The sequence below is a fragment of the Pseudopodoces humilis genome, chromosome 2 (genome assembly GCF_049639895.1).
Source record: "Pseudopodoces humilis isolate 2021_Gansu_Grassland_sample_001 chromosome 2, ASM4963989v1, whole genome shotgun sequence".
Lineage (NCBI taxonomy): Eukaryota > Metazoa > Chordata > Aves > Passeriformes > Paridae > Pseudopodoces > Pseudopodoces humilis.
In genome coordinates, this window is record NC_142201.1 from 98,437,975 (window position 1) to 98,462,328 (window position 24,354).

At 40.3% G+C, this 24,354-nt stretch overlaps 1 protein-coding gene across 4 annotated transcripts; it reads left to right on the forward strand.

Annotated features, from left to right (window-relative positions):
• The first annotated feature begins 38 nt into the window (after nucleotides 1-38).
• Nucleotides 39-19,766, forward strand: TAGLN3 (transgelin 3). Of its 4 annotated transcripts, none has more exons than XM_088051104.1 (6): nucleotides 9,271-9,396; nucleotides 9,554-9,669; nucleotides 10,092-10,273; nucleotides 11,127-11,301; nucleotides 15,569-15,671; nucleotides 19,206-19,766. In XM_088051104.1, exons 3-6 carry the CDS (start codon nucleotides 10,094-10,096, stop codon nucleotides 19,345-19,347), a joined length of 600 nt encoding a protein of 199 aa, XP_087907230.1. In that variant the 5' UTR covers nucleotides 9,271-9,396; nucleotides 9,554-9,669; nucleotides 10,092-10,093; the 3' UTR covers nucleotides 19,348-19,766. The 4 variants fall into 4 exon arrangements, with proteins under 4 accessions (XP_087907232.1, XP_087907230.1, XP_005524043.1 ...); XM_088051105.1 differs by lacking the exon at nucleotides 9,271-9,396 and adding an exon at nucleotides 9,415-9,449; XM_088051106.1 differs by lacking the exons at nucleotides 9,271-9,396; nucleotides 9,554-9,669 and adding an exon at nucleotides 39-4,888.
• The last annotated feature ends 4,588 nt before the right edge of the window (nucleotides 19,767-24,354 follow it).

Below are 24,354 nucleotides of genomic sequence, written 5' to 3' on the forward strand. Positions count from 1 at the left end.
GAAGTTAGTTATTAGTATAGTGAGTACCATGAAACACAATAAACAGATTTCAGATAAATGGTTATTTTGTTCTCAAATGCAGTTAAAAAGTGGAAGGCACACCCTGATGGTGTGCTTGGGGTACTGCATAGGGAAGAATTTGACTTCTAAGAATGCAGGGCCTCAAAGCCTTAAGAGCTCTTTATCTGTGTTTATCAGGAGGGTGTGTGTCATCTTCTCCAGGCTGCCTGTCTGTCGTTGTTCATTTGTGGGCCTACTGTTAAGGGAACAATAAATAATCTTGGTGTAAACTGAAACTGGATCAATAAGGTGACTTTAATAGGAACTTCTTCAAAATGGAGAGTACAGTGCCACAGAGCACCACTGCCTCCTTCCCATGACTTGAGAGCTGTGGATTACTGGGAACAGGAAATTCTTCTTCATTTCTCTTCTTCTTGTCAAATTGTCTTCTTCAGCTGCTTAAGTCCAGCCCTGAGAAGCTGTAAATGGAACTCGATAGTTGGATAATTCTTAAAATGTAAATCCATAGAATTTAATAGGAAATTGATTTAATTGCAAATATGAGTGTTACCTGGGTTTTGTACAAAAATACAGTACCATTCATACAATTGAGAGAGAGGAGCTTAGGTGAGAGGCTGGAATTAATGTGTACTATCAGTCAAAAGCATATAATTGTTTCTGGGTTTATTATTTGAAGTAGTAAATGACATCACTATTGTTACCTTAAAAGACTGAAGCTGCTGGGGGTAAGGTATTTCTAGAGAGTTTGTCATTTTCAGTTTTAGCTATGTCAGTAGAAGTGTGCTGAACAAGGCTTTGCTGAGGTAGTGGGTTTTAATTAAAAACACTACAAACAGCTAAAAAAATAAAAAAAAATCCAAACAGAAATCAAGCAAAAAAACCCAGCAACAACAAAACCTACATTTCAGATTACTTCCTTTGAAGTACAGTTTTATTTAGGCTTCAATACTGTGAAAAACAAGAAGCTGTGATATAAAAAAAATTGAATTTTGATATAAAAGTGAAAAAGATGGCTCTTGTTTAAATGCAGATTTTCTGCTTAAAGTACCAATTCCCTAACTCAATTAGTCACAGAATCATAGAATGGTTTGGGTTGGAAGGGACCTCAAAGATCATCTAGATTCAACCACCATGCCATGGGCAGGGATATCTTCCACTGTACCAGGTTGCTCAGAGCCCCATCCAACCTGGCCTTGAACACTTCCAGAAATGGGGTATCCAACTCCCACAGACAACATGTTCCAGTGCCTCACAGTAAGGAATTTTTCCCTAATTATCTGATCTAAACCTGAGTTTGAACCCATTCTCCCCCTTGTTGTGTCACAACATACTCTTTAATAAATAGTCTCTATCCAGCTCAGGATAATCTAGATTGGGATAATTGCTTGGGGAATTAGAACATTTCATGAAATCTTGTTCCCAAGTATTTCTGGCATAGACTGGTCTTCTGTTTGTATCACTATGCAATTCACTTTAGCTTTAAAACCTCTGGAAAATGTTTTTAACTTTTGAGAAATCAAATGCAAATTGCATTCCTGGAGTTGGAACTGTGTCCATGTTTATGTAGTGTTAAGCAGCTGTCATCTTTATATGTGTTTGTATGACTTGCATCTGATAAGACTTAAAAAATGGATTTTGTGAGTTTTAAAGATGCAGTCAAATCAAAATTATTTCAAAACATTGTGCCCTAAGCCATGAGGTTTTTTTTAAATTCAGTTTTGTCACATCTTAGATTGGTTTGGCTCATAATCAAAGAAAAGGCTGAAACAAGTGGACTGCAGTAATTCCAAAGTAATTGCTTTTAATTAATTTAATTAATGCCAAGAGTTTCAGTTATAATAGATGTACTTTTTCATGACACATATTAAAGTTACTTCAGTGACTGAAAAGTTTTGTGCCTATTTTTTTAATAGGAAGTTATAAACGTAAACATTCAATTTAGTACTTCAGATGAGGAAAAGGCTTTGTGTGCCTGCATAAACTATAGCTGTCTATTCCTCTTGAAGGACTTGCATTGTATTCATGCTTCATGTTAGCCTTTATTAAATAATTGATATTTTACAGGTAAGGTGTCTGTTGCAGTGCCTTAGAGCAAGATAGGTGAAAGCAAATGTGGAGCAGTTGTAAATAGTTTTCAGGAGGTTTTTTTCCCTTGTTTGCTGTTGGTGTTTTGTGTTGTTGCCCCCTCCATTATTCTGCTGTAATAACATGAGGTGGGAGAATTCAGTGTAACAGGGTTGACACAATTGTTGAGAATACAAAACTGCAGCATCAGTGGCTGAAACCACAGGATTACTGAAAACTTGATTTTAGGGGAGGGGGTTTTGCTGCCACTTGTTTTGTAGTTCTGTTTTCCTTCTCTGCTGGCTAAATGGAGATCAGTGGTAGCATTTACAGTACAGGTACACCCAATGTTTGTTACATATGGCCTAAATGCAAAGGCAGAGATTATACTTTATTCATAAAGACAGTGTTCCAAGTAGTGTTTTGAAATTCAGGGAATGCTAGAGCCCTCTCTGTGCTCACTTTTTGTTTTTCTAAGTCTGGTTTGCTTAAGTATGAAGAGCTGGCTCTGAGGAAGACCTTGTGCAGACAGACCTTTTTCTCTGACTTTGCTGTGGTAGTTCCATTGATACTTTTATCTTTGCAAGCATAAGCATTTTCCCTGTGTTCATGCAGGAAATTACTAAAGTTTTGACTGTTGTCAACTTGGCATGTTCAGATGACTGAAAGAAGGCACAGTGATAACTAGAGAGATTTACATCCTACCTCTGAGCCACTGTTGACCTACCAGGAAATTTTGACAATCTGAAATAATGGCATATTCACATATTACAGTGTCATTCCAAATTGGTACCGTTTTGTCCACTGCATTAATGCCTACACAGGCATCTACTAATATTTTCCATATTAGTCATGTTTAAAAACTAGTATTTCATTCCTCTGTAGAGATACTATATTAAAATAGGATATTACACACTGGGAAAGCTCTGCATGGTGAAGATACTTAAAATCCTTTCTAATGAATTATGTTCTGGTTTGTTTTTTTTTTTTTTTAACAGACTGCTGATTTGTTGACAAATGCAAAGTATATTTTGTGAATATATAATGTACATTTCCTCAACAATAATTGATTCACATGAAATAATCAATTTCTAAAGCATATTCAACTTGTTTCCTAATAAACAAGTGCTCATATTCTGCTTATATTGAGCTGTACTTACACAGTTTTAGATACATGTGTTTTTATCTTGTTAAATATTCTAATTGTTTTGTCTCTCCTCTTGTTTGACTTTGTATTACACACCAGCTGGCTTGGGTTTCTTGGTTTTGGGGGGTTTTTTGACTTAATTGGTGGTAAGTGTTTCATGTAGTTTCAGTTTAGCTAAGCTGTTTTCTCTTGCTTCAACACTAAATGCAAACAAGGCAGTGTTCACAAAAAAGCCTGTCTGGATAGGCCTTAGAAGAACCACCTCCTGCTGTTTCATTTTTATGTTAATTTTGGTTACATGCTCTCTTGGACATGCTGTTATTCAATGGGGCTAAAAGATTTATGGTACCATACTTTTCATATCAAATTAAAACGTGCTTAGAAAGGAACATTCAACTGGTGACTTGTCTGCAGCTGTTCAAGTATCTTCAGTGCTCTGCTCATGGTTCAACACAGATTTGCAACATTTTCTGAACCAGTGCTGTGGTCAGAGTCTCTACATTAGGTTTGTGCTTGTAATTTCGTTTTCCTCTGTGGCAGGAAAAAGCCCAAACAAGTGGGAGGGAAAATTGTGTCCTGGAGAATAATGAGATTTGAACTTGTTTTCTAAGCTACTCAGTTAAGCTGCTACAAAGAGACCTAGCTTACCCTTTCACATTTTTTTAGTTTTTTTGAGTGCTGAAAAGTTATGGCCATACTAAAGGCTTCCAGGGTTCTGTGTTTGTCCTGTCTTTGAGATGAGCAATCACTCTGCTTTGTGTTGATGACCAAATTGATTAAGAGGTGTACGAATGTAAAATTTCATCAAAGGTTGGTGAAAATTCATCAGCTGTGTAAGGAATGCAGACAGAAATACCAAACATCTGTGTGCACTCTCGCCCTTCTAAGTTTGTTCTCAAGTCCAGCAGGGGCAGGAAAGGCAGAGGCAACTCAGCCATTGTGTTAAATAGCAGCCAGCTTTCTGAGCATTAGGTTTTAATGCCCCTGTTCATGACACTTTGCTCCTGGCAGGTATTTCCTAGGGGAAGATTTTACTATTGGGAAAGAGCGGCAGAGATGAAGGTCAGAAATGCACTGCTCATAGATTTACTGCTTGTTGGTAAATTTTTATAGCTCACATTTGCTTTGTGACTGTAGCACCTCATCTCTCTTCAATATATATTTGCCTGTAACAGAAAAATGTTACATTCTTGATCATGTAATGTGTAAATCTAAATTACAGGACTTATTGCAGTTTGGTTGTAGTCTTGACCTTGTATTTCTCTTTCAAGTCTTGCATATGTATGTTATGTAGTTCATCAGTGCTTCTTTTCCATTGAAGAGAAAGGGGCATCCTCCATATGATGCAGTAATTGCAGCTCACAGGTACACACACATTCAACCTGCTGGACTCTCTTGATTTGTGTCTGTCAAGGAGCTTCAGCTCTGCATTTATATTTGGAAGGAAAAGCAAATGACAGCTCCTGAAACTTCCAGTCATTTGGTTCTGAAATTAAAAAACATATTTGAAATGTTTCTAGGCTAGCACGTGAAAGGTTGTGCTCTTTTTGGGCCTTCTGATCTGCACCATGCTGTTCACTCGCCTCCCACGTGGCAACATGAGAAGGTCACTGCTGCCTGCTGGGGTGGAAGCAGGTGCTCCTGTCGATGGCAAAGGTCTGCTGAACAGTAGCAGACTTAGGGCTTGGAGTGATGCAGTGGGCTGCCCAGACTGTAGCCTGGGAAAAGCATTCCCTGAAGGCTGCCTAGGATCAGACCTTACAAGAATCCTCGGTTTTGGGGTTTAATTGTTTATGGCTTGCTGGCAGAAAGTGTGCCAGAATGTGCTAGTCCTTGGGACAGTAGCTCTTGAAAAAGTTCCTTAGGGCAGAGCTAAATCCCTAACCATAAGAAACAGCATTTATGTAGTTACAGCATTTGATCTTTTAGGCAGTTCTTGATTGTAAATTTTGCTGTCTTTTTTGACCTATGTTTCAGTGAAATAAAGATGTTGCTTCCTTTCTGTTCTACTGTGAGTGTGCATCACAGTTTATAGTTTTCAAGCCAAAGTAGTTCTCAGGAGGTACTGTTTTATCTGGGGACAGATAAGCAATCGATATGAAACCATCTGGGTTTCTTTCAAAGGACTCTGTTAATCCAGCACAAAACTTAAGAGGTCCTGAGAATATAAATGCACAATTTACTTCCAAGGTCATCTTGAATAATGGGAATGCTGATAATTATATCCACAGGAATTGGTTTCCAGTGCTAAGTGGTAACTGTTTCTGCTGGCAAGCTGCTTGGAAGGTGGTCAGTGACTTACAAAGTCCAGAAACACTCCTGTTCATGGCAGCCTTGTTCTGCAGGCTGGAGTATTGGTGCATTCTCTTTTGTCACACAAATAGGAATGGCCTTCTTTCCTGAATTTCTTTTCTTTTAAACCCAAATTTAAGGTGTTCCAAGTATGCACTTGCTTGGGGCAAGGGCATAGCATCTTCAGAGCTGACAAATAAACCTTTTTGCAGGTGGAAAGGAAGATACTTGCTCAAGTTATCACTTTTTGTCTTCGAGAACCTCGAGATTGTAGATTTCAAAGTATATGGAGAAGTCAGAATTTCTAAAATTAATGTTGTCCCCTGGTTCTGATAACTCTGCCACCTGTTTTTGCACTTTTGAAAAGAAGGCAATATTCCAATACCACCTTTTTCCCCTAGTCCTCTCTTTTGTAGAACATCTATAGGTATCTTATGACAAAGCAAGGCCATGCCTAAAACCAAGGCTCTGCAAAGCACTTTCCTGCCATGAAGCTCCCAGAAAAAGACCCTGTACTTGAATTGAGCTTGCACTGGACCTGAGCATCCTCTCCACAGCTCTAGAAAATCTGACATCACACATAGACATTCATGCAGGGAGGATCTTTGAGCAGCTCATCGGACATTTCCTTTTGAAGGGGGGTTCTGTAAACCTAAAAGTTTTGGAAAACTCCCTCTTTTTGTTTTGGTTGTTATTTTTTGGGTTTTTTTAAAATTTAATAATGAAAGGTCCATTATTGTACAGTGGCATACCAGGGAAATGAAGCCTGGACTTCACAGATATTGCTGGATAGCTTTATGATGGGGATTCAACCCACCATACTTTGTAAGATGGTGCTTGGGATAGCTGAAATACCAGGCTCTTTCTAAGGAATGAATTGCCAAACCATGACTCTGACAAAGGTTAATGATTGCCCTGTGGTAGGATAGGTTTTACTTTTTCTTCTATATTCCAGTTGGAAGACATTGAAAGCTATTGAGTTACCCTGGATCTACACATGGGTAGTGAGCTAGTTAATGTCAGTTTTGTTGTTGATTTTGGTAGCATTTGTTTATAGGCTTACAAAGATTTTTTTAAATTTATAGGATAATATTGTGATTATTTGGGAGCATAAGGTGAGTCATGGTGCTTACAGGCATGAAATGCTACTTCAATTATTCAAGCTTCAGCCCTAGTTTTTAGTCATAAATTCTAGTCTTCTGTTGCCAAGAAAAATAAGTGGACAGAATCCATTTGAAGTAGTAGGTGAAGTGTTCTAATTGTAGTACCTTTGTGCTGTAAACCTGCCCCTTTCTTCCACATCACGTTTCTAACCATCAGGCTTTAATCTGCCTGTGCCTGACATAAGGAACTTGAGCTTCTTCAGTTTTTCTTTAACGTGTAGGCACATGTGCTTGCCATTTCTTAACTTCTGGTTTTGGTGAGATAGGTAATCCTTCTGATGTGATTACTGTAAAAGCTCTAATTTTTAATCCTCCAGTCACTAGAATCACTTTTTAAATTTACTTTACTTGTCCACTCCTTTTTATGAAGAGTAGTTGTCAGAACTGGATATGATAGTCCCATTGCTGTTGGTGCACCTCCCATGTTTTATTTAGCCAAGCCAGCCCAACATCTTCATCGTCCTCTGCACTTTTTTTTACATCTTTTTTTGTCACAGTACAGAGTTGCATTCTTAAAAGTACTTTTTCAATTATTGCTGGACTTTGGCTGCAATCAGACACTATTTATCTGCTTCCACATAGACTGTTTTCAATGAGGTTTTTTTGTCTTTTTTGCTTACTCACATGAGCTAGGATCTTCTTAGGAGCCTGGGGTTTTTTTTGTGACTTCTAATAAATAGTTCAGGACTGAGAACATATTCTTGTACAAACTGAATAAATATACACCATCCTTAATGATTTTTCAGTTACAGTCATATTACAGGGTGTACTAGTTAGCCATCTTTAATCTCTCTAATGTGTCATGTTGTTTCAGAATTGGTTTAGTTCCCTAATCAACATGTCATGTCACTCCAATATATTACAGAGCATTTAGTAAATTGCATCAACATTAACACTTAAAAAAAAAAAAATCCTATTGTTTTCCTCAGGATTGATGGCACAGAAAGCAGGCTTATGATTTGTTTAGTGGTAGTTTGGAAGATACTGGTGGGGAGCTGGCATTTTTCCAATCCTCTGCAGTTTCCCAGTTTTTCAAAGCCTTATTAAAAATTGATATTGATGGACAAGCTTTTCAGTTTTCCCAGTGTGGAACAATCCCTCGAGAACAGGCTGCATGGCCAACATCTGTGAAGGGGGAAACTTTATTCTGAAGCTTAGGAGAGTAAATTACTCATCCCTGCCCCCAAGTTAGGAAACAGAGGCTGATGCAAAGGTAGGTGACTTCCATGAAATCTTGTTGCCGGTGAGCACTGAGCCCTTCAGTGTGATCAGAAACAGCCAGGCAGGGCAGCTTCCTTCTAAACAGAAGAACACAAAAAGATCTCAAAGTGCAAAATAAAGCTTATTGGTTGTGGGACTGGCCAAAGAGTGTATAGCCCAGCCCTTAACAGCTGCTTGAAGGGAAAGGATGTCAAATCCATATTCCTGTTGCAGTTGCAGCCTGTTCCTTCTCTGATCTCCAGGCTGGGCTTGCAGCCTTGGTTCCTGCGCATCCGCTGTGCCTTCAGCCCGTGCTCACTGAGACGGAAAGTGCTCAAGTGGTGGCCCTGTCACGTAGCATGCTCTGAGTTATGTAATCGAGTGCTTCACAGGGGTTTAAAACCACCAGTGCAGAGAAGAGAAAGCATTAAATAAAATGCTTGTGGAGGACAACAATGAATTGGGTCATCTATTAAATTTTTCATCTCTTGAGTCTGTTCAAGCCCAGCAGCATCAAAAGCAGTATAAATCTGAGAATTCAAAATCTTAAAATGAGAAAGTAATGGAAGAAGAGCCCATTATGAAACAGATATACAAGGAACTGCATTGCTTTCCCCCCTTATTTTTCCTTTTCAAATGCAGCAGAAGGACTTTTGTTACTGTGTGTCCACCTCAGGTTCATCAACCTCCTTGCATATCAAGCTGAACATTAATCATTTGCCAAAAGGCAACTATTTCATACCAGGGTGGATAATGCAGCATGAATGAAATATATTTGACGAAGTCTTGTATAACTCAGAAGCAAAGTGATTTTATTTAATACAGGATTAAATCAGACCACAAGAAAAGTCTCATCTTAACTGTTCTCTCCCCTTCCACACTGTATGTGTGGTATAATCAAAATTTAAACAACTGTACGTGGCCATAGCTCCCTTCCTATCACTGGACATTAGCTGACTCATAGCAGCAGAAAGCAAAATCCTTGTGCTTAATAGTAGGTTTGCTAGTTTTCAGTGATTTCCCCTTGGTTTCAGAGGTTTGAGTTGTTTTTCAGAACACCATTCCACTATTTGATAGCCTAATATATACTGATGAGAGGGTGATAATAATATTCTACTACATACCTTCTTTTCCTTCACTTTTCATCCTATTGTCCCCCTGTTCAAACTTTTTATCAGCATTTGAACAGGAAAGAGGAAAAATTATTTGTCACCCTCTCCTCCTGTTTTCATCGAGATGCAGAACAGAGAGAAAAAAGGTTTGTTTGTGGCTTATGATTAAAAATAAACTAGATGTGTGGTAATTTCTGTCACCTTCATTTAACAGAGTGCCTCTTGTTTGTGTTTCTTCCTATCTGTCACGGGGATGCTTGGTGCAGTTTGGGTTGATGCAGACTAGGTGGAGTAAATCTGAGCTGGTGGGGTGAGCAGCGCAAGGCTGAGGAAAGATGCGTGAAAACAGACCACAGATGGGCGAGATAAACAGGATCCCTGGGCTGTGACTGAGGAGGCAGGTCTCTTTAATGGCTCTTAGCAACGCCCCTGCTCTGACCCTCCTCATATGTGAGGAAAATCAAATCAATACACTGTTCTTCAAACCACGATGCTGCAGCAGCAGCAGGGCATTGTGGCAGCCTTCATCTCTTAAATCCATCTTCGCTTTTCAGTGTGCTGATCTCTGGATATCCATTCTTGCATCTCTGCTGAGGAAGACTCTGACTGCATCTTTAATCGGATTGCTTGAACTCCCATGCACAACCTCCTTCTTATTAGCAAGTATTAGGTAGGCAATTTTAAAGTGCTTTTGGATTTGCAGGCAGCTGTAATGTTGATCTGACAACCCTATTGTAATCTCTGTAAACATAGCAGAAGCCTCTCTTTAAAACCTACTGTGTTTTAAATCTTGCTTTTCTTCTGTTTTTGCGGTTGGGCAGGGGGGGGACTGCTGTTTTTTTCCTTCCTTTTAAAAAAGATGTTGTAGCTGATTTGTGCTTTTGGAAAAGGATATTCCCTCACTGGTCCCTCCCCTGTTCTGTGGAGCTATAACCCGGTGTCATACAGTTACTTTCAGTGTTGATGAACATCTGTTTAACTGTCTAACACTTAGGGCAGGCTGCTCACTCTTTTATCCTTGAATTTTCCTGTGCATACTTCAAAGGTGTAGACTGGGACTCTGCCCCCTAAGTAAGTTCTCCCTTGTTTCAGAGATGGCTAACAGAGGACCAAGCTATGGCTTAAGCCGAGAAGTTCAGGAAAAGATTGAACAGAAATACGACCCAGAATTAGAGTCTAGGCTGGTGAACTGGATTATTGTACAGTGTGGAGAACAGATAGAACACCCTCCTCCTGGAAGGCAACATTTTCAGACCTGGTTGATGGATGGAACGGTAAGTGTTTTGTCCAATTGCACACTTTTGTGTTTTCATAGGCACAGTGCCCCTCTGTTCTGTCTTCATTTAGATAAACTGGTCAGAGCTCATGGTCAGTGCAGAAATAAATGTCTTAGTATCTGATTTATTTCCTTTTGACCAAGAGTCTTAATCTCAGAAGATAAATTATCCTACTAGTGCACCGAGATCAGTACAATATTTATGATTCTTATGAGTCATGCATGTTTTATATATAAGTATGACTCATTCCTTCAGCATTTTTCTCATGCAGTTAAATGAGATATTTTTTAAAATGAGATGTATACTTTTATCTTAAAGAAATAATCAGTGATGACAAGGAAAGGCGAGGAGATATAGCAAATTTGAAGGATAGGATTGTGTCATAACTGTCTTCTTGGGAATAATTCTGTAGCTAAAACATTGTATTCCATTGGTTTATTGAACAACAGGCAGATGCTGCTGTTTGCAGTGGCTGTAAGACTATGCTAATCATTGAATCTCTGCCAAAGTGACTTTAACAACATTTCAATTGACATTGCTTATTTTTTGGCTTGGGCATGAGGCTTCTTCTCTGTTAGTTGTTATATAACCTCTACCAGTGATTGCTTTGTTGTTTCTAGCAGATTAGGATTTATATGGTTAGGCTTTTACCTCAGTTAATGAAAGCGTTAATGGTTTTCTAATATAGTCTGATTATTATCAATTCACTTTTTTGTTCTTTACTGAAGAAATGATGTCTCTGACAGAAACTGGCTAGGTCAAAAGCATTATGCAGCATCATTTCATGTGCAGAAATTGCCTTCTAGTTTGGTGCCTGCTTTCTAATTTTGTTTCTGTCTTTATCTCTCAGCTGTTATGCAAGTTAATAAACAGTTTGCATCCAAAGGGAAATGAGCCTATTGCAAAGATCTCTGAATCAAAAATGGCTTTCAAGCAGATGGAACAAATTTCTCAGTTCTTAAAAGCTGCTGAAATCTATGGAGTAAGAACAACAGATATTTTCCAGACAGTGGATTTATGGGAAGGTAAAAATAATAAACTGAAAGTCAATTTACAGTCTTCATTTTACTTTGCTTTGATGTGCATTTTGTCTAGGCATATTCTCTAATGTAATTACCTTTTGTTTCTTTTTGCCTTACCTCATTACCATGTTCTTCCAGTGCTGCATTATTTCCTCTGAGGGAAATATATTGCCCTGAGGGCTTTCCAAGCTCATGTGTTATCCAAAACCCCATCACTCTGATAGAAATTCACAGACCTAATAAAACAACTGTTCTCACTGCTAATTATTTCAAAGTAAATAGCTCCTAATAAGAACATGGAAAACCCTGATTTTCTGATGACAAAATTTTATTGCAGTCTTCAAATTATAAGCAAAGCTTAAATTGGAGCTAAAAAAATGCATTCCCAGGAGCATATATGCCTCTGTGAAGCTTCTGAGGGTTCATTTATGACTAGTGAGAAACAAAACTCACTGCTTAATGCCACGTTAGTTGAGCTTCTCTCTCTAAGGAGACAGTCTTTTGGGAGAGGTCACTATGGCAACAGCAAAAAAACTCAGGGTGCTCCTGTGGTTTTACAGTGAGGCAGGTGAAGTCTGTCTCCATCCCATGCTCGAAATGGAAACTGCTTGTTCTAGTTGCTGAAGAGCTGAGTCATTTGTGCATTCATGGGGCTGGTTTTGCCCACTTCTGTGGTGGTACATCTCATCCTGGTGCTCTAACCAAACACCCTGTATATCCTGCATCTCCCTGGACAAGGTGATGCAATGCTTTGCCTGAGCGCTCAGAGCAAAGACAGCTGCAGGGCAGTGAAAGGAACATATGAAAGGGTCAAAAATCTTCCATGAAAATCAAACAGTGGAAAGAGGAAAATGATCCTCTGAGAAAGCTGGCCAGCATAGTTTGTGTAGGAGTACACATCAAGAGGAAAAACTGGGGTGTGTTTTCACAGGCAGTCAGGATACATGTGGAAGAGATCACTCCTCTGAAAATGTGAAATGATCCTTACAAGGAAAAGGATCTTGCTTTGAAGACAAAATGCTCTTAATGCTAGTGGCTGTCTCCTGATTTCCTTTCATTCATCACCTTTTCTCAACAGATACAAGGTGAAAAGATAGTAAGGACAGGAAGTCAAAACACAAGTTGCAACCTAGGAGGAAGACATACAAGGCTTTTCTTCACTGTTATTTTAAGACTTCCCAAAGCTCATCTGTGACTCCTCACTTTCCCACTCCCTTTTCATCCTTTCTGCTGCTCATTTCAGTGCTAGGATGAAACAGCACTGAAACAGTCTCTCCAGCAGTGAGAGCTCTTCGTGTGTCACGGTAAATCTGACCTCTGGCATCTGTGCTGCTTCAGGGCTGGATTGTGTGAACAGGGGTCCATAAGCTGGGCAAAAAGAACAGTGTCTTTTTCACTGTTTCATAATTGCAGCACTTCTACACTTCACACCATAATCTCTTTAGAAAGAGAGATGTTAATGTATGTTTATAGGGAAACAAAAGCATGTGACTGAGAAACAGCTTTCCCGTGGCATTAGTTGTTTTCTGTGAGTTTCTGCTTTGTGATTCTTAGCAATGATTAATGAAAATGTTTTAGGATATGATCTGCTGTTTGCTGTTTCAAACTCACTCAGTCCATCTGTTGCATTTTTCTCCATCTCTGTGGCTTCTTGATCCAGGGAAGGTATTGTCTCTCTTTTGGCCCCTTCTTACATAAATGTATTGTGCTGAGCAGCTTTCCCTGATCCACATCCAAGACATGTTTGCTGCCTTTTACAGATCCCTCCTTGATATATTTCCAGGCAGGCAAGAGGCAGCTTCACCACTGGGTATTTGTTCAACATTTACAAAAAATCATTTCAGGAGTACTCTGCAGAGCAGTTCTCCATCTTTATGTTTGAACCTTCTCCTTTCTGGACCTGGAGAGGAGGTCCTTCCAGATAGGTTTTCCCTAAAGAGAAAGGCTTAGCACAAGAAGTGAGCAGAGACCCCTTCCTCCTTGTTTTAAGAACAGTGCCAAGTTCCTCTACAAGGCTGTGCTATTCAAAGCACACTGCAGAAGACACTGACATCAGTGTCATCAGTGTGGGTCCCTGCAGAGAGGCTGAAGATGTGGGCCAGGTGGGCGGCCCACATGGCTGTCAGTAAACAAGTACTGGAGCTGAGGGAAGGCACTGAATACAATTTGCTGCAATGCCAGAGTCAAATCCGGCTTCAGGGGAGGTGTATGATCCTTTGTCAGGTGACTGCACTAGAAATTTAAAATTTTTCCTTGCTTTTTTGTTTTGGTTTGGTTTTTTTTTTTTTTGCTTTTTGTTGGTTTTGGGTTTTTTGTTGTTGGGGGTTTGTTTGTTTGTTTTTTTGGGTTTGTTGTTGTTCTTTTTGGGGGTTTTTTAAATACTGACCATCAAGCTCTTCATATCCTTTGCTAGAAGAGGGCAAGTGACACAAGACCACTTGGATTCAGGTCTTCCCTCACCCACAGCACTCCTCATATGCAGCAAGGAGTCTCTGCAGAGTAGAGCCATGGCTTTGTTTTGTGACGTGTCATTCAGCTCCCACTCACTCAGTTTTCCCCCTGCAGCATCTCCCACTCGTCACTGACAAATAAAGCAGAGCTGAGCACAGAGCGTGGGGGGGCTGCCAGATGGCTCTGCAAGGCTGATCATCATATTTCACTGCCTGTCTTTTGTTCCTTTTGCTTTTTTTCTTCGCTTGCCGTCATTATTCAGCTGATTCACTTTTAAATCCTTCTCCGCATCTCTTTTCATCCCAGGCAGTCACTGCACTCCTGTTAAATGGGAGGCATCCCAAGGACGTTGTATGTGGCATCTGTTAGAGCATATGGAACATCTGCTGCTCCGGGGAGCTCTGAGGGTTCCTGCCTCATGCTCCTCCGTGTGCGCCTGTGGACGTGCGTGGGGGATGTCAGCTCTGCAGCCCCCTCCCGAGCAAGGACCCTGTCTGATGCAGTGTGCCTTAAATACAGTAAAATACATCCGTTCTGGAGAACTGACAATTTATTTTCTGAGCAAATGGTCCCCTGCAGATAGGATTTTTATAAACTTTAGTAGTATATATGACAGCCACAGTTGGAAGCTGATAGATGTTTTCAGCTTTAGTCTGCTGTCCTCACTTCAGCCACTGTGCTACAGAGCCCTGGACTGCATCTGCCTGTGATCAGGGTGATGCACTACATAAACACAGAGTGTGCACTGCTCCCTTCCCTCTACACTCTAGCTCATCCACTAGTGATGTTCATTAATACTGGTCCACTGGAGGTATCTCTGAATTCTGTTATCATGGTGTCTCTGGTGTCTCCTTTTTTCTGAATTGCTTGTTTTCACATGTGAAGAACCAGAATCACATCTGTTAACTAGATACATTACTTTAGGAAAGAGGAAGAACGGGAATGAAAGAGGGAAGTCGAGTCATAGAAATGCTTATGGAAGGATTTCATAAGGGAGAAGCAAAAGGCAGATTTCCAACAACTTACCACCTCACACAACTGGAAATATCTGCTGCAACTTATTTTTGCTAGAAAGAATTCCAAAAGGTAGCATGTCTGGATTGGGTAACGGGTTACGTAACTTTTATTTGGCTAAAGATGAGACAAACCCTGACTTTTTGAACTGATGAATGAAGTGAGATAGAATAGGGAGAATGTGGAAAAATAGTGGACCAAATGAGAGGAATTAAAGGTATGAAACTGAGCAGCATCATAGTAAGCAGGAAGGTTTAGGGAGGAACTTTGATGGTTAATTTGGGAAGGACTGATAGAATTTATCTGCACAGGAGCTCCCAGAACTGCTGTGAGCTCTGTTGGCACAGGGATCAAACTTGCTCTGAATAAACTGAGACACAGCACTGTTATTTAACTATAACACTATTCTCCTTCAGCCACATTTTACTGAATATATTTACTGATGATATTACATTATTTGTATACCAAAGTAATCTCTCCTTAGGAGAAAATTTTGTCAAAGGAATACTATAGACTTAAAATGGTATGGAAGAAGGCATTAAAATAATCAAAGGCCTGGAAACCTAGAAATGTCTGAAAAATTAAGTTTTCCTTTAACTCTATGCCTTTGTTGATGTTTAATAAGCTTTTGCATGTCAGTACTTTCATTTCAGCAATAGTAAAATAGCATTTATAATTCTATAAATGCACATCTTCAGGGACCTGAGGGAATTTGTTAATACATCAGATAAAACTGTTTTTCAGTGTGCCAAGCTATCTGTTGTGCAAGGATTTCCTATATTAATTTCACTGTCTGGCTTTCTAGGGAAGGACATGGCAGCAGTGCAGAGAACCTTAATGGCTTTGGGCAGTTTGGCAGTCACCAAGGATGACGGCTGCTACAAAGGAGATCCATCCTGGTTCCACAGGTAAAGTCCAGAGCTCAGCTGCTCAGAGATGTCTTCCCTGGGGAGCTGGTAATATCATCTGCCTTTAGGCTTTAGGGAAATTTATTGGGAAAGGAAAGGAAGAATATTTCCCAAGTTTCCTTGTAATAGGGAGGTTTTTCTCTCTGGAGGCTGGAGAAGGGAAGCAGGAAAATGTACTTTTGTCATCAGGTTTGCTCTCTCACATCAGATAGCATACGGAAAGACTAATGAAGACAAGGCTGTTAAGGATGTCTGTGAACCCCCAAGTAGTGACCCCTTCACTGAGCAAAGAGAAGGCATGAAGTCTCTCTACTTTTTTCATCAAACCACAAATGATTTAATTTCCTAGGCTTTTTTTTTCTCTGGGAGCACCTCTTATCTGTGAAGAATTCTCTGTCTTGGCAAAGCTGCTTATTTGTTCTGAAATTCCGTTTGTTTTGGCTAGGGAGGCTGTAAAGCAGGAACAGGAAGAAAAGGAAATCCTCCTGCAGTTACTCTCCTGCCCCACAGGCATATTATTGACACGAGTTTCTGCCATCCAAGAGTATCCCTTACACAGAAATGTCGAAGGCAGGTTAGAAAGTAAGAGTGCTGACTGCTTGTCTTTTCTTTGCCTGAATTTTCTGATGTCTAGGTGAGGCTCAGCAAAAATAAAGCAAACTTCACTTTGTTTGTCTTAAACCCTGAGCTGGTTAAACTGAAACTGAGATTTGGATTTTAGGTGAATAAGTGCAAACTCTTATGCATTGTTTTTATGAAATCAGGTTGCATTCACTTAATACACTGCACAAATAGATTTATATTTATGGAGTATAATTAGGTTTAAAATTGATTTCAAATCCAGTTACATTTTTTAATATAAACCAGACATGAAATCACTATGACCCAGACAGACTTATTTGTTTTACGTAACTAAAACAAAGTCCCACATGGAAAAATTAATTTTCATCTGGACTCTTAATTGTGGGTGGGAAGAGTTTTTGTTGGCATGGATGAAGATGTGATCACCTCCCTTCTCTTCTAGCTGCTTGGATAGCCAACCCATATCTATTGCAGTCCCTGTGAAATACCATGTTATAGCTGCTGCTTTAAGGAAAGCTGGTGTTGGGGCATGTTGCCAATTAGGACCTGTTTTCTGAGAAGCTTCCCTATCCCTTCGGGCAGACCAAACTCCCTCACTGCCACCCAGTGTTACTCATAATTCAGGGCTTTCAGGCTGATTCTTAATCACCTTAAGTTAAATTGAGGCACCAATATCAAACGGCGTAAGAGTATCCTTGCAGGGATCTGCAGTGATTAGGTTAATGCCACACTTGAGCTAAGCCATTTAACTTTCCATTGCCAGTGTCTCACATGCCCAGAGCCATCAGACTGATGCCCCCTTCCTTGCATGCCTTAGCAAGGTTCGTGGATCCATAGCTGTTTGTTATCCTGTGGCTTGACAAACACAAGCACTGGTGTAAAGCTGGCACAAAAATTTGACAGCTCTGGTGGCCTTTAGGTACGAGTGATGCCAGACTGGCCAAACAGAACTGGACATAGTGTGAGACATGGTGAGTAGACTTGCCTTCACCTCTTTTCTTAGTCTCATTTAAGGCCATTTCCACCCACCTAAAAACAAATATTGTACAAGTTATCTCTGAGACCTTCATATACTAAATGTGGGGCTTATGAATGTAAAAATAACACTATATGATCCAAGCTATATATGTAATCAACTTTTATTAGGATATCCAGCCTATACTTTAGTCTCTTCTTTTATTTCTTCTTTGCAGTTCTCATTTTTTTCCCTGTTTAATTACTCTTTGACTTTCTGTGGAAGTATTCATCAACATAGCAAAAAATTCTAGGACAAAAGAGAAAAGAACAGTAGAATGCTTTCCTGTTTTTTTAATTAAAATAGAGGCAGACACAGTGAACCTGAGATTCAATTAGGTAATAGGAGTTGATCTAAAAACATCCTCTTCTGGACATCCTGGCAGTAGCTTGCTGCCTGTGTAAGTATTCTGGAAAAGAAATTAAGCAGCAGTGAGAGGGGCCCGCTTTCTGAGGCACCACAGTTCTGTGTGCCTCCCCCAAAACTCTGAGCTTTCTGGCAAGAGCTGTGGGATCTGAGAGCCTGTGGTGGGCCTCTATAAGCCCTCTTACTAGTCTGTACTTCACCACTTGAGGACTCACTCTGAAAAATGACTTGTCAGTCCTGGTGTCCTGAGGATCCTTCTCCCCCCTCTGCTTTGCTGGGCTTTCATGTGGACATGGGTTCGTCTCCTGCAATGCCCTGAACACCCTGAGCCCAGCAGAGAGTTTAAGTGGTTTTTTTGGACTTGAGCCAGGGTTCCCAGCAAGATCTGAGCCTCATAGAGAGGATCATGTTGATGGTTTTCAATCACAGCAGGTACCTAATCTATTATTCTTATCTAGTGGAGGGGTGGGGAAGGAAAGGGGGACTGTAACTCGATGCCATATTGCAGAGTAACCTGTAACCTGATGGCAGGACAAACAGACACAGCAGGCAAATAGATTCTACCCACGTGGGAGTAGGGGCTGGTCGATGGAAAGCCTCACCCAGTCTGGGACTCTGCAGATTCATATGATTTAATATGGTATTCATATGGTAGCATTTGATAGCAACAGACTGATCCTTCTCCACTGTAAATCGCTTGTTTTCCCCACTTAGTAGAAATGAAAGATGAATCCAAGATGAAGTTTCTTGTGAGGCAGCAGAGTGCAAACTTTTGTCCTTCTTAGCTGCCACTTTGGCCTTCAATGCTATTTTCAGGGAGAAAAAAGGCTCCTTTTATACTCCAACAAAGGTTCATTGATCCAAAGAGCTTTTGAGACCAGGGACACTGAACAAAAGTGGTCGGTGTGTTTTGACAGAAGATAAAGGACTGTCATACAGTTAAGACACAGGTGCAAAGTCTATTGCTTAGGAGGTGAGAGATCTGGAAATGGCAACAAAGCAAACATTCTGTCCTGCAGACAACCAATGTCCCCTCTGCAAAAACAAGCAAGTCCCTTTTCTGACCCATTGCTGCTCTGGGTACACTCAGCTTTTATTTACTCCACTGAGTTAAATTATACCAGTTTTTAGTTTTTACTGTTGCTCTAGATGGGTATAAACTTGTAGTACAGCACAGGTAAGTGTCTCATGGATCAGATCCCATGGACTACAGCTCTTAAGAGCTATAAGGCTCAACACAAATTAACCCTATTTTGTGTTTAATACACAACACTGCATAAATAGTTTACCTGTCACAGCTTCTGGAGAAGTCCCTTGGAGTTCTGGAATAACAGTGACAGTGAAAGTCTAAAGTGTTGTCAGTTTGACTAAAGCATTACTTCTGTTTGCAGGAAAGCAATTAGCCCAGACAGTATTGTCCAGCACATGGGGTGGTGCACATGACTTATTGCATTACAAGGGATGTGAGCCAGTTTCAGATTCTCATGATGACAATTCCTTTGTGATTTCATGATCATACACAGAATGATGGTATGTAAGTATGTTGCTTTTTTGTGTGTGTATCTGGACAGGAAAGCACAGCAGAATCGACGAGGATTTTCAGAAGAGCAGCTTCGGCAGGGACAGAACGTAATAGGCCTTCAGATGGGCAGCAACAAAGGAGCGTCACAGTCGGGTATGACAGGCTATGGGATGCCAAGGCAGATTATCTAAAAGCATCTCTGTCTGTGGAGAAAACACTCTTTCTGCAGCATGGTCTGTTAAGGGAAAAAAAAAAAAAAAAAGAAAAAGAAAAAAAATGCTTATTAGTTCCCTTTCTGCCTGGTTTTTAATAGTTAGTGCTCTCTAAGGTTTGGGGCATTTTTGGTTTGGTTTGTTTTCTTTGCAGCTGCAAGAGTTCGCCTAGGAACTTGGGTTTTTGTGGTGGTGTGTGTCAGTTCACAGCACGTGCGCACTGCTGCCTCCTACTTTTCACTTCTGAACTATGCAAAGACAATTATTCTGTATTAATTTATTTGCAAAGTGTTATCTTCCATATTTGTCTCACACTGCACTTGTATTTCAACCAGTAACCTCGTTCTTCAATTCAGTGATGATATTGTTTGACTGAAGAATAAAGACAAATAAAGACACCTCAAGGACTCGTTATTTAATGGAGGTAGAAGCCAAAACCAAGGACCACATGGTACAGTGCAGATGAGTTAAATACTTTCAATGGTCAATCTCTCTTATCTCTAACCCATAACCCTCTCCGAGTGACTCCCTGCTATAGTGTTTGCAGTCTGTGTTACATGTTCAATTTAGTGTTTGCCTGAAGGTACACCCAAAGTTTTTCCCTAAAAAGAAGAAAATATTTATTATCCAATGAGTCTGATTCATGTAGTCCCAGCCAGTTTAGCTCAGATTTTTCTTGACCTAGTGTACTGGGTCATCTGCAGCCCACAAATTTGCGGATTGAGCTAAAATCATTTTTATAGGGAAAGCAAAAGCTATGTATGAAAACAAAGCAAAATAAGGATTAATTCACTATTTCCCATTGGCAGGTAGACATTTAGCCACTTCCTGGAAAGCAAGGCCTCAGCATGCATGATGGTTGCTTGTCACCACAGTTATTCCCTTCTTCCTCTTCCCTGAGCTATTGCTGCTGACCATGACACAATATGTATGGGATTTCCTTTGGCCAGGTGAGCTCTCCCAGCTTCTCGCCTACTCCCAGCTGTGGGGACAGAATGAGAAAGAGAAAAGACCTTGGCACTGTGCAGGCAGTTTGGCAGTAGCCACTACTGGTGAGTTATCAACTTCTTTAGTCCCCCGTCCAAAGCACAGCACCCAGCCAGATTCAGTACACCCAGCAGCAGGTGAGTCTCCAAACTTAAGGAATTCTTCACTATGAATGACCAGTCTGTCAGAGGTGAGAACAGGCTTGGTATAGTTGGTACTATACCAAGCAAAGCAAAAAACAAGTTGTGTTTTAATATGCAAAGCAAGAAATAGAACAAAAGTACCAGAATGCTTCTGACCTGAGAAACACCCACAGTTAAAAATCAAATAATCTGTTATGCTTATCTATGAAGGGCATAAAATATACTATAAATGCGGCTAGTGGTTCATTTGGAGACAGTTTGCTGGAGTGTCAACAGAAGAAGTGGCTGACACAGTCACTTGGCCACCAAAGATTACCAGAGCATTCTCTGAGTACTTGACTTGACAGTCAGCACAACTGCCTTGGGGCTGAGCCCCACACCCACTTGAGGGGTGCACACCATTTTCTCTGCAGGGTTTCCTTGCTATTGACTGTCTCTGGGCTTTCACTCACAAAGCCCATTCACTTCTTCCCCACAAGCAAGAGGGAAGAGAAACATAATCATTGAACTCTATGGGTTCTTTGTTTGTTTGGTTTTTTTCTTTTTAATTCATAACAGTCTTCCAAGAAAGCCTGAAAACATAATATCTAGGCAGGCATCAAATGAAGATTAATCTGTTCTGACAGCTCTCTGAGTGCCTACATACATAGATAGGGTGATTTTTGTCTGGCTTTGAACCCAGTGACACATGCTGACAGCTAGGTGTTTACTAAGTAGCCCTAGGGCCAGCCACACACAGATTCATGTGGCTTCAAAAATTTCTACCACTGTGTAAACTGAAAGGATGGTTCCTCCAGCTCATGGGAAACTCAATCTTCCCTGTCAGAAGAAGACAGTAACATCTCCCCACTTCAGCCAAGCACTGCAGAGAAAGTGATGTGAAGGTCATGTTATATCACTGGGACTGTGTGGATCTGCAGTACCTGCCACTGAAAAGGTCTTGTTCCCACTTGTACCTCCTTTTACAGCTGCCAGGACATCTTGGCTCCTCCACTGTCCTACTGCCTCACTGGTTTGTGTTTACTACAAAGTGCAGTATAAAAGTACACTACAAAGTGTAGCCCTGTTCAGGGCTATTCTTCTGTTACCCAGGTGAATTAACTCTGCACAGGAGCAGATGACAACTCCAGATGGTGCATCTCCGGTAGGGGAGCTCACATTTCAGCTATCGTAGGGCAGTAGCTCAGTGCAAAGAATAGTACATAACTTCCCCCTAGATAAGACATTTGTGTAGCATGAAGAGACTAGCAGGTTTTCTTACTAAAACCAAACAAACTGAATAAAGAAATCTGGGCTGATGGCAAGACAAATGCCCGCCACCAGAAATTTCACCTTGGTGAATGTGAACGGCAGCCACCTTCCTCTAATCAAAACTACAAAGTCATAGCGGGCGAAACGGCTGTATGGGAGGAGCTGGAAGAACTGCCTTGCAGGTAGGTAAGAGGTCTGAGAGGTCCCAACCTGACCCTCTACCCCACACCACCCTCAGAGGGGACACAGCCTGCAGGATCCATCCCGAATTTGGTGACCTTGGCCTCCCCTCTCTGGCTGCAGAATTTTCATTGCATTTTCCACTCACATGTCTTCCTGAAAACACCATTTTTAAGAGCTACATGACAATTAAATTCCCAGGGTATATTTCTCTATTTCTGATTCTAATATAGAACAATGAGGTCTATAACTTCTCATTGAAGTTATAGAAAACATTGTGTGCTTGTATATTAAAAAATAAAAATTACCAACTATATTAGGGAGAAAAAACCCTAAGTGCTCCAGGAAAGAAAATCTATACCATGTAGCTCCAGACACAGGACCTGGTTGGTGTGGGAACAATGGCCAAAAATACTGATTCCCCAGGATCTTATTTTTGGCAACCCATCCCCAAGATGATAACATATTCTTTCATTACCTTAATCAATCAAACTAATCTAGCTGTTAATATCTGGCAGTCAGTGCTGCAAAGTAGACTTTATTCTGGGAGTTAGCTTTATCCTTTCATATCCCCATATGACAGATATAGAAATATTAATGTTATTGTTAATTAAATGCTATTAATATGCTCTGGCCTACTAATATTCTTCTATTCAGATATCCTAACTACTAAGTTTACTAACATCCTAAGCTGAGAAGTAAATTAATACGGTACATTATTAGTTGCAACCAAGTTAGCAGAAAACATCATCACTTCTCTTAAATTAGCAATAAGCCATTGTAAATTTGCTTCTATGGCATCAAAAGCACCTATGCAGGTCTCCCAGAAGACTAATTAATTTATGTGATAACCTTCTGCATTGTTACTAGTTAAAAGCCTTGATATACATTAGAATAAAGACATACAGGAGCTTTGAACATTGAGGGGTAGAGTGTGTGTTTGGGAGGAGGGGTTTATGTGTTTTCCCACTTAGCTCTCTAATGCTTAGGGGAGGGTTTTCCTTTCCTTCCTGAGGCTTTGGACTCAGTTTGACAGCAAGGACAAGCCAAGACAAGATTTTCCACACACTGCCTATAATCCTGTTTGAAGACTGGTTGTAACTTGATGAGCTATCCCAGGAATGGAATGGAATGGAATGGAATGGAATAGAATAGAATAGAATAGAATAGAATAGAATAGAATAGAATAGAATAGAATAGAATAGAATAGAATAGAATAGAATAGAATAGAATAGAATATTTTTGTAATAAAGTGCTTCAAATATCATGATATCATCCCCTTCAACAGCTGTCCTAGAGAAAGCCCCATCAGAGCAGGCTGGACCAGAAACACCTTAAACATTGTCACCTGTGAGCTTCAATTTGCCATACTTGTAGACAAGTAAATGACGTTTATCTGCCTTTATAGAGGTTTTGAGACCATGACCTCATTATGGACAATTGCTAAATAACTTATTTTTAACATTAAGTTGGCATCTAATGACCTTCTGAAAGGATGCTCAACAGCTGTGTGAGGGAGGAAGAACTGCATACATGAGTATAGGATCCAAGTTTATCTCCATGTATAAGAAGAGCAGAAAGAAAATACAATGCACAGAAAGTATTAAGTTTGGCCAGTTCAATTAAGCTGGAGTTTGAGGACTGTCAGGCAAAATAAACATGATATGTTTATTATCATAAGATATGTTTAAAATAAAAATTAATGAGGGTGAACAGCATGAAGAGGCTTCACTCTCCAGTAAATCAGCCTGCAGCACCACTTTCTAAGATGCCTGTGCTAAACAGCCTCTCCCACACATAGCAGGGCTCAAAGGAGAAGGAAGGTGCTACTTGCAGCAATGGGCAGCAGTAGCCCTGTCCCTGTCACCTGGGAGCTGTCTGTTTGGGCTGTTCACAGGCCACAATGCATTCAGACCAAGCTGTCTTGTTTTACTGACTTCTTAGGCCAAAACAGAGTCTCCAAGGAGCAAGGATAAGGACCCAGGAAATAAAAGTTGCATTTCTATGTCTGTAATTGATTGCATTTGGCTCTAGCTGCATTGTTGGAATTGGCTACCTCCATTCCTCTAATGGGAAATACTAACAATAGTGATGGTTTGAACAGCTCAGATATTAATAGCATAACTGATATGGTAGTGTCTCCTAACTAGAAATAAGGTTTAAATATACTGAGAAGGGAAGTGAGCACCTTTAGAGGAAAGAAATTCGGTCATTTACTCTAAGGGTGTTCTGTGATTGCCATGGTAGATCCTGAGCAAGGGAGCAAGGAGTTACCAAGGCTGCAGACAAGCCTGTGTACACAGACCTTCCTACAGCTATTCCGTCTTCTATAAACTTTAAGAGAAACATAAAAGCTGATAGTTTTAATGCATGCATGAGCTACCAAAGGAAACAACCCTATATTTAAGGCTGTCACCAAACAGAC

What these genes read in the sequence shown, in the direction of transcription:
- TAGLN3 (XM_088051106.1), top strand. Translation starts at nt 4,801, where the DNA reads ATGCTGTTCACTCGCCTCCCACGTGGCAACATGAGAAGGTCACTGCTG. An exon ending in TGCTCCTGTCGATGGCAAAG is followed by an intron (nt 4,889 to 10,091) that starts GTCTGCTGAACA and finishes CCCTTGTTTCAG; the next exon opens with AGATGGCTAACAGAGGACCA. An exon ending in CCTGGTTGATGGATGGAACG is followed by an intron (nt 10,274 to 11,126) that starts GTAAGTGTTTTG and finishes TTTATCTCTCAG; the next exon opens with CTGTTATGCAAGTTAATAAA.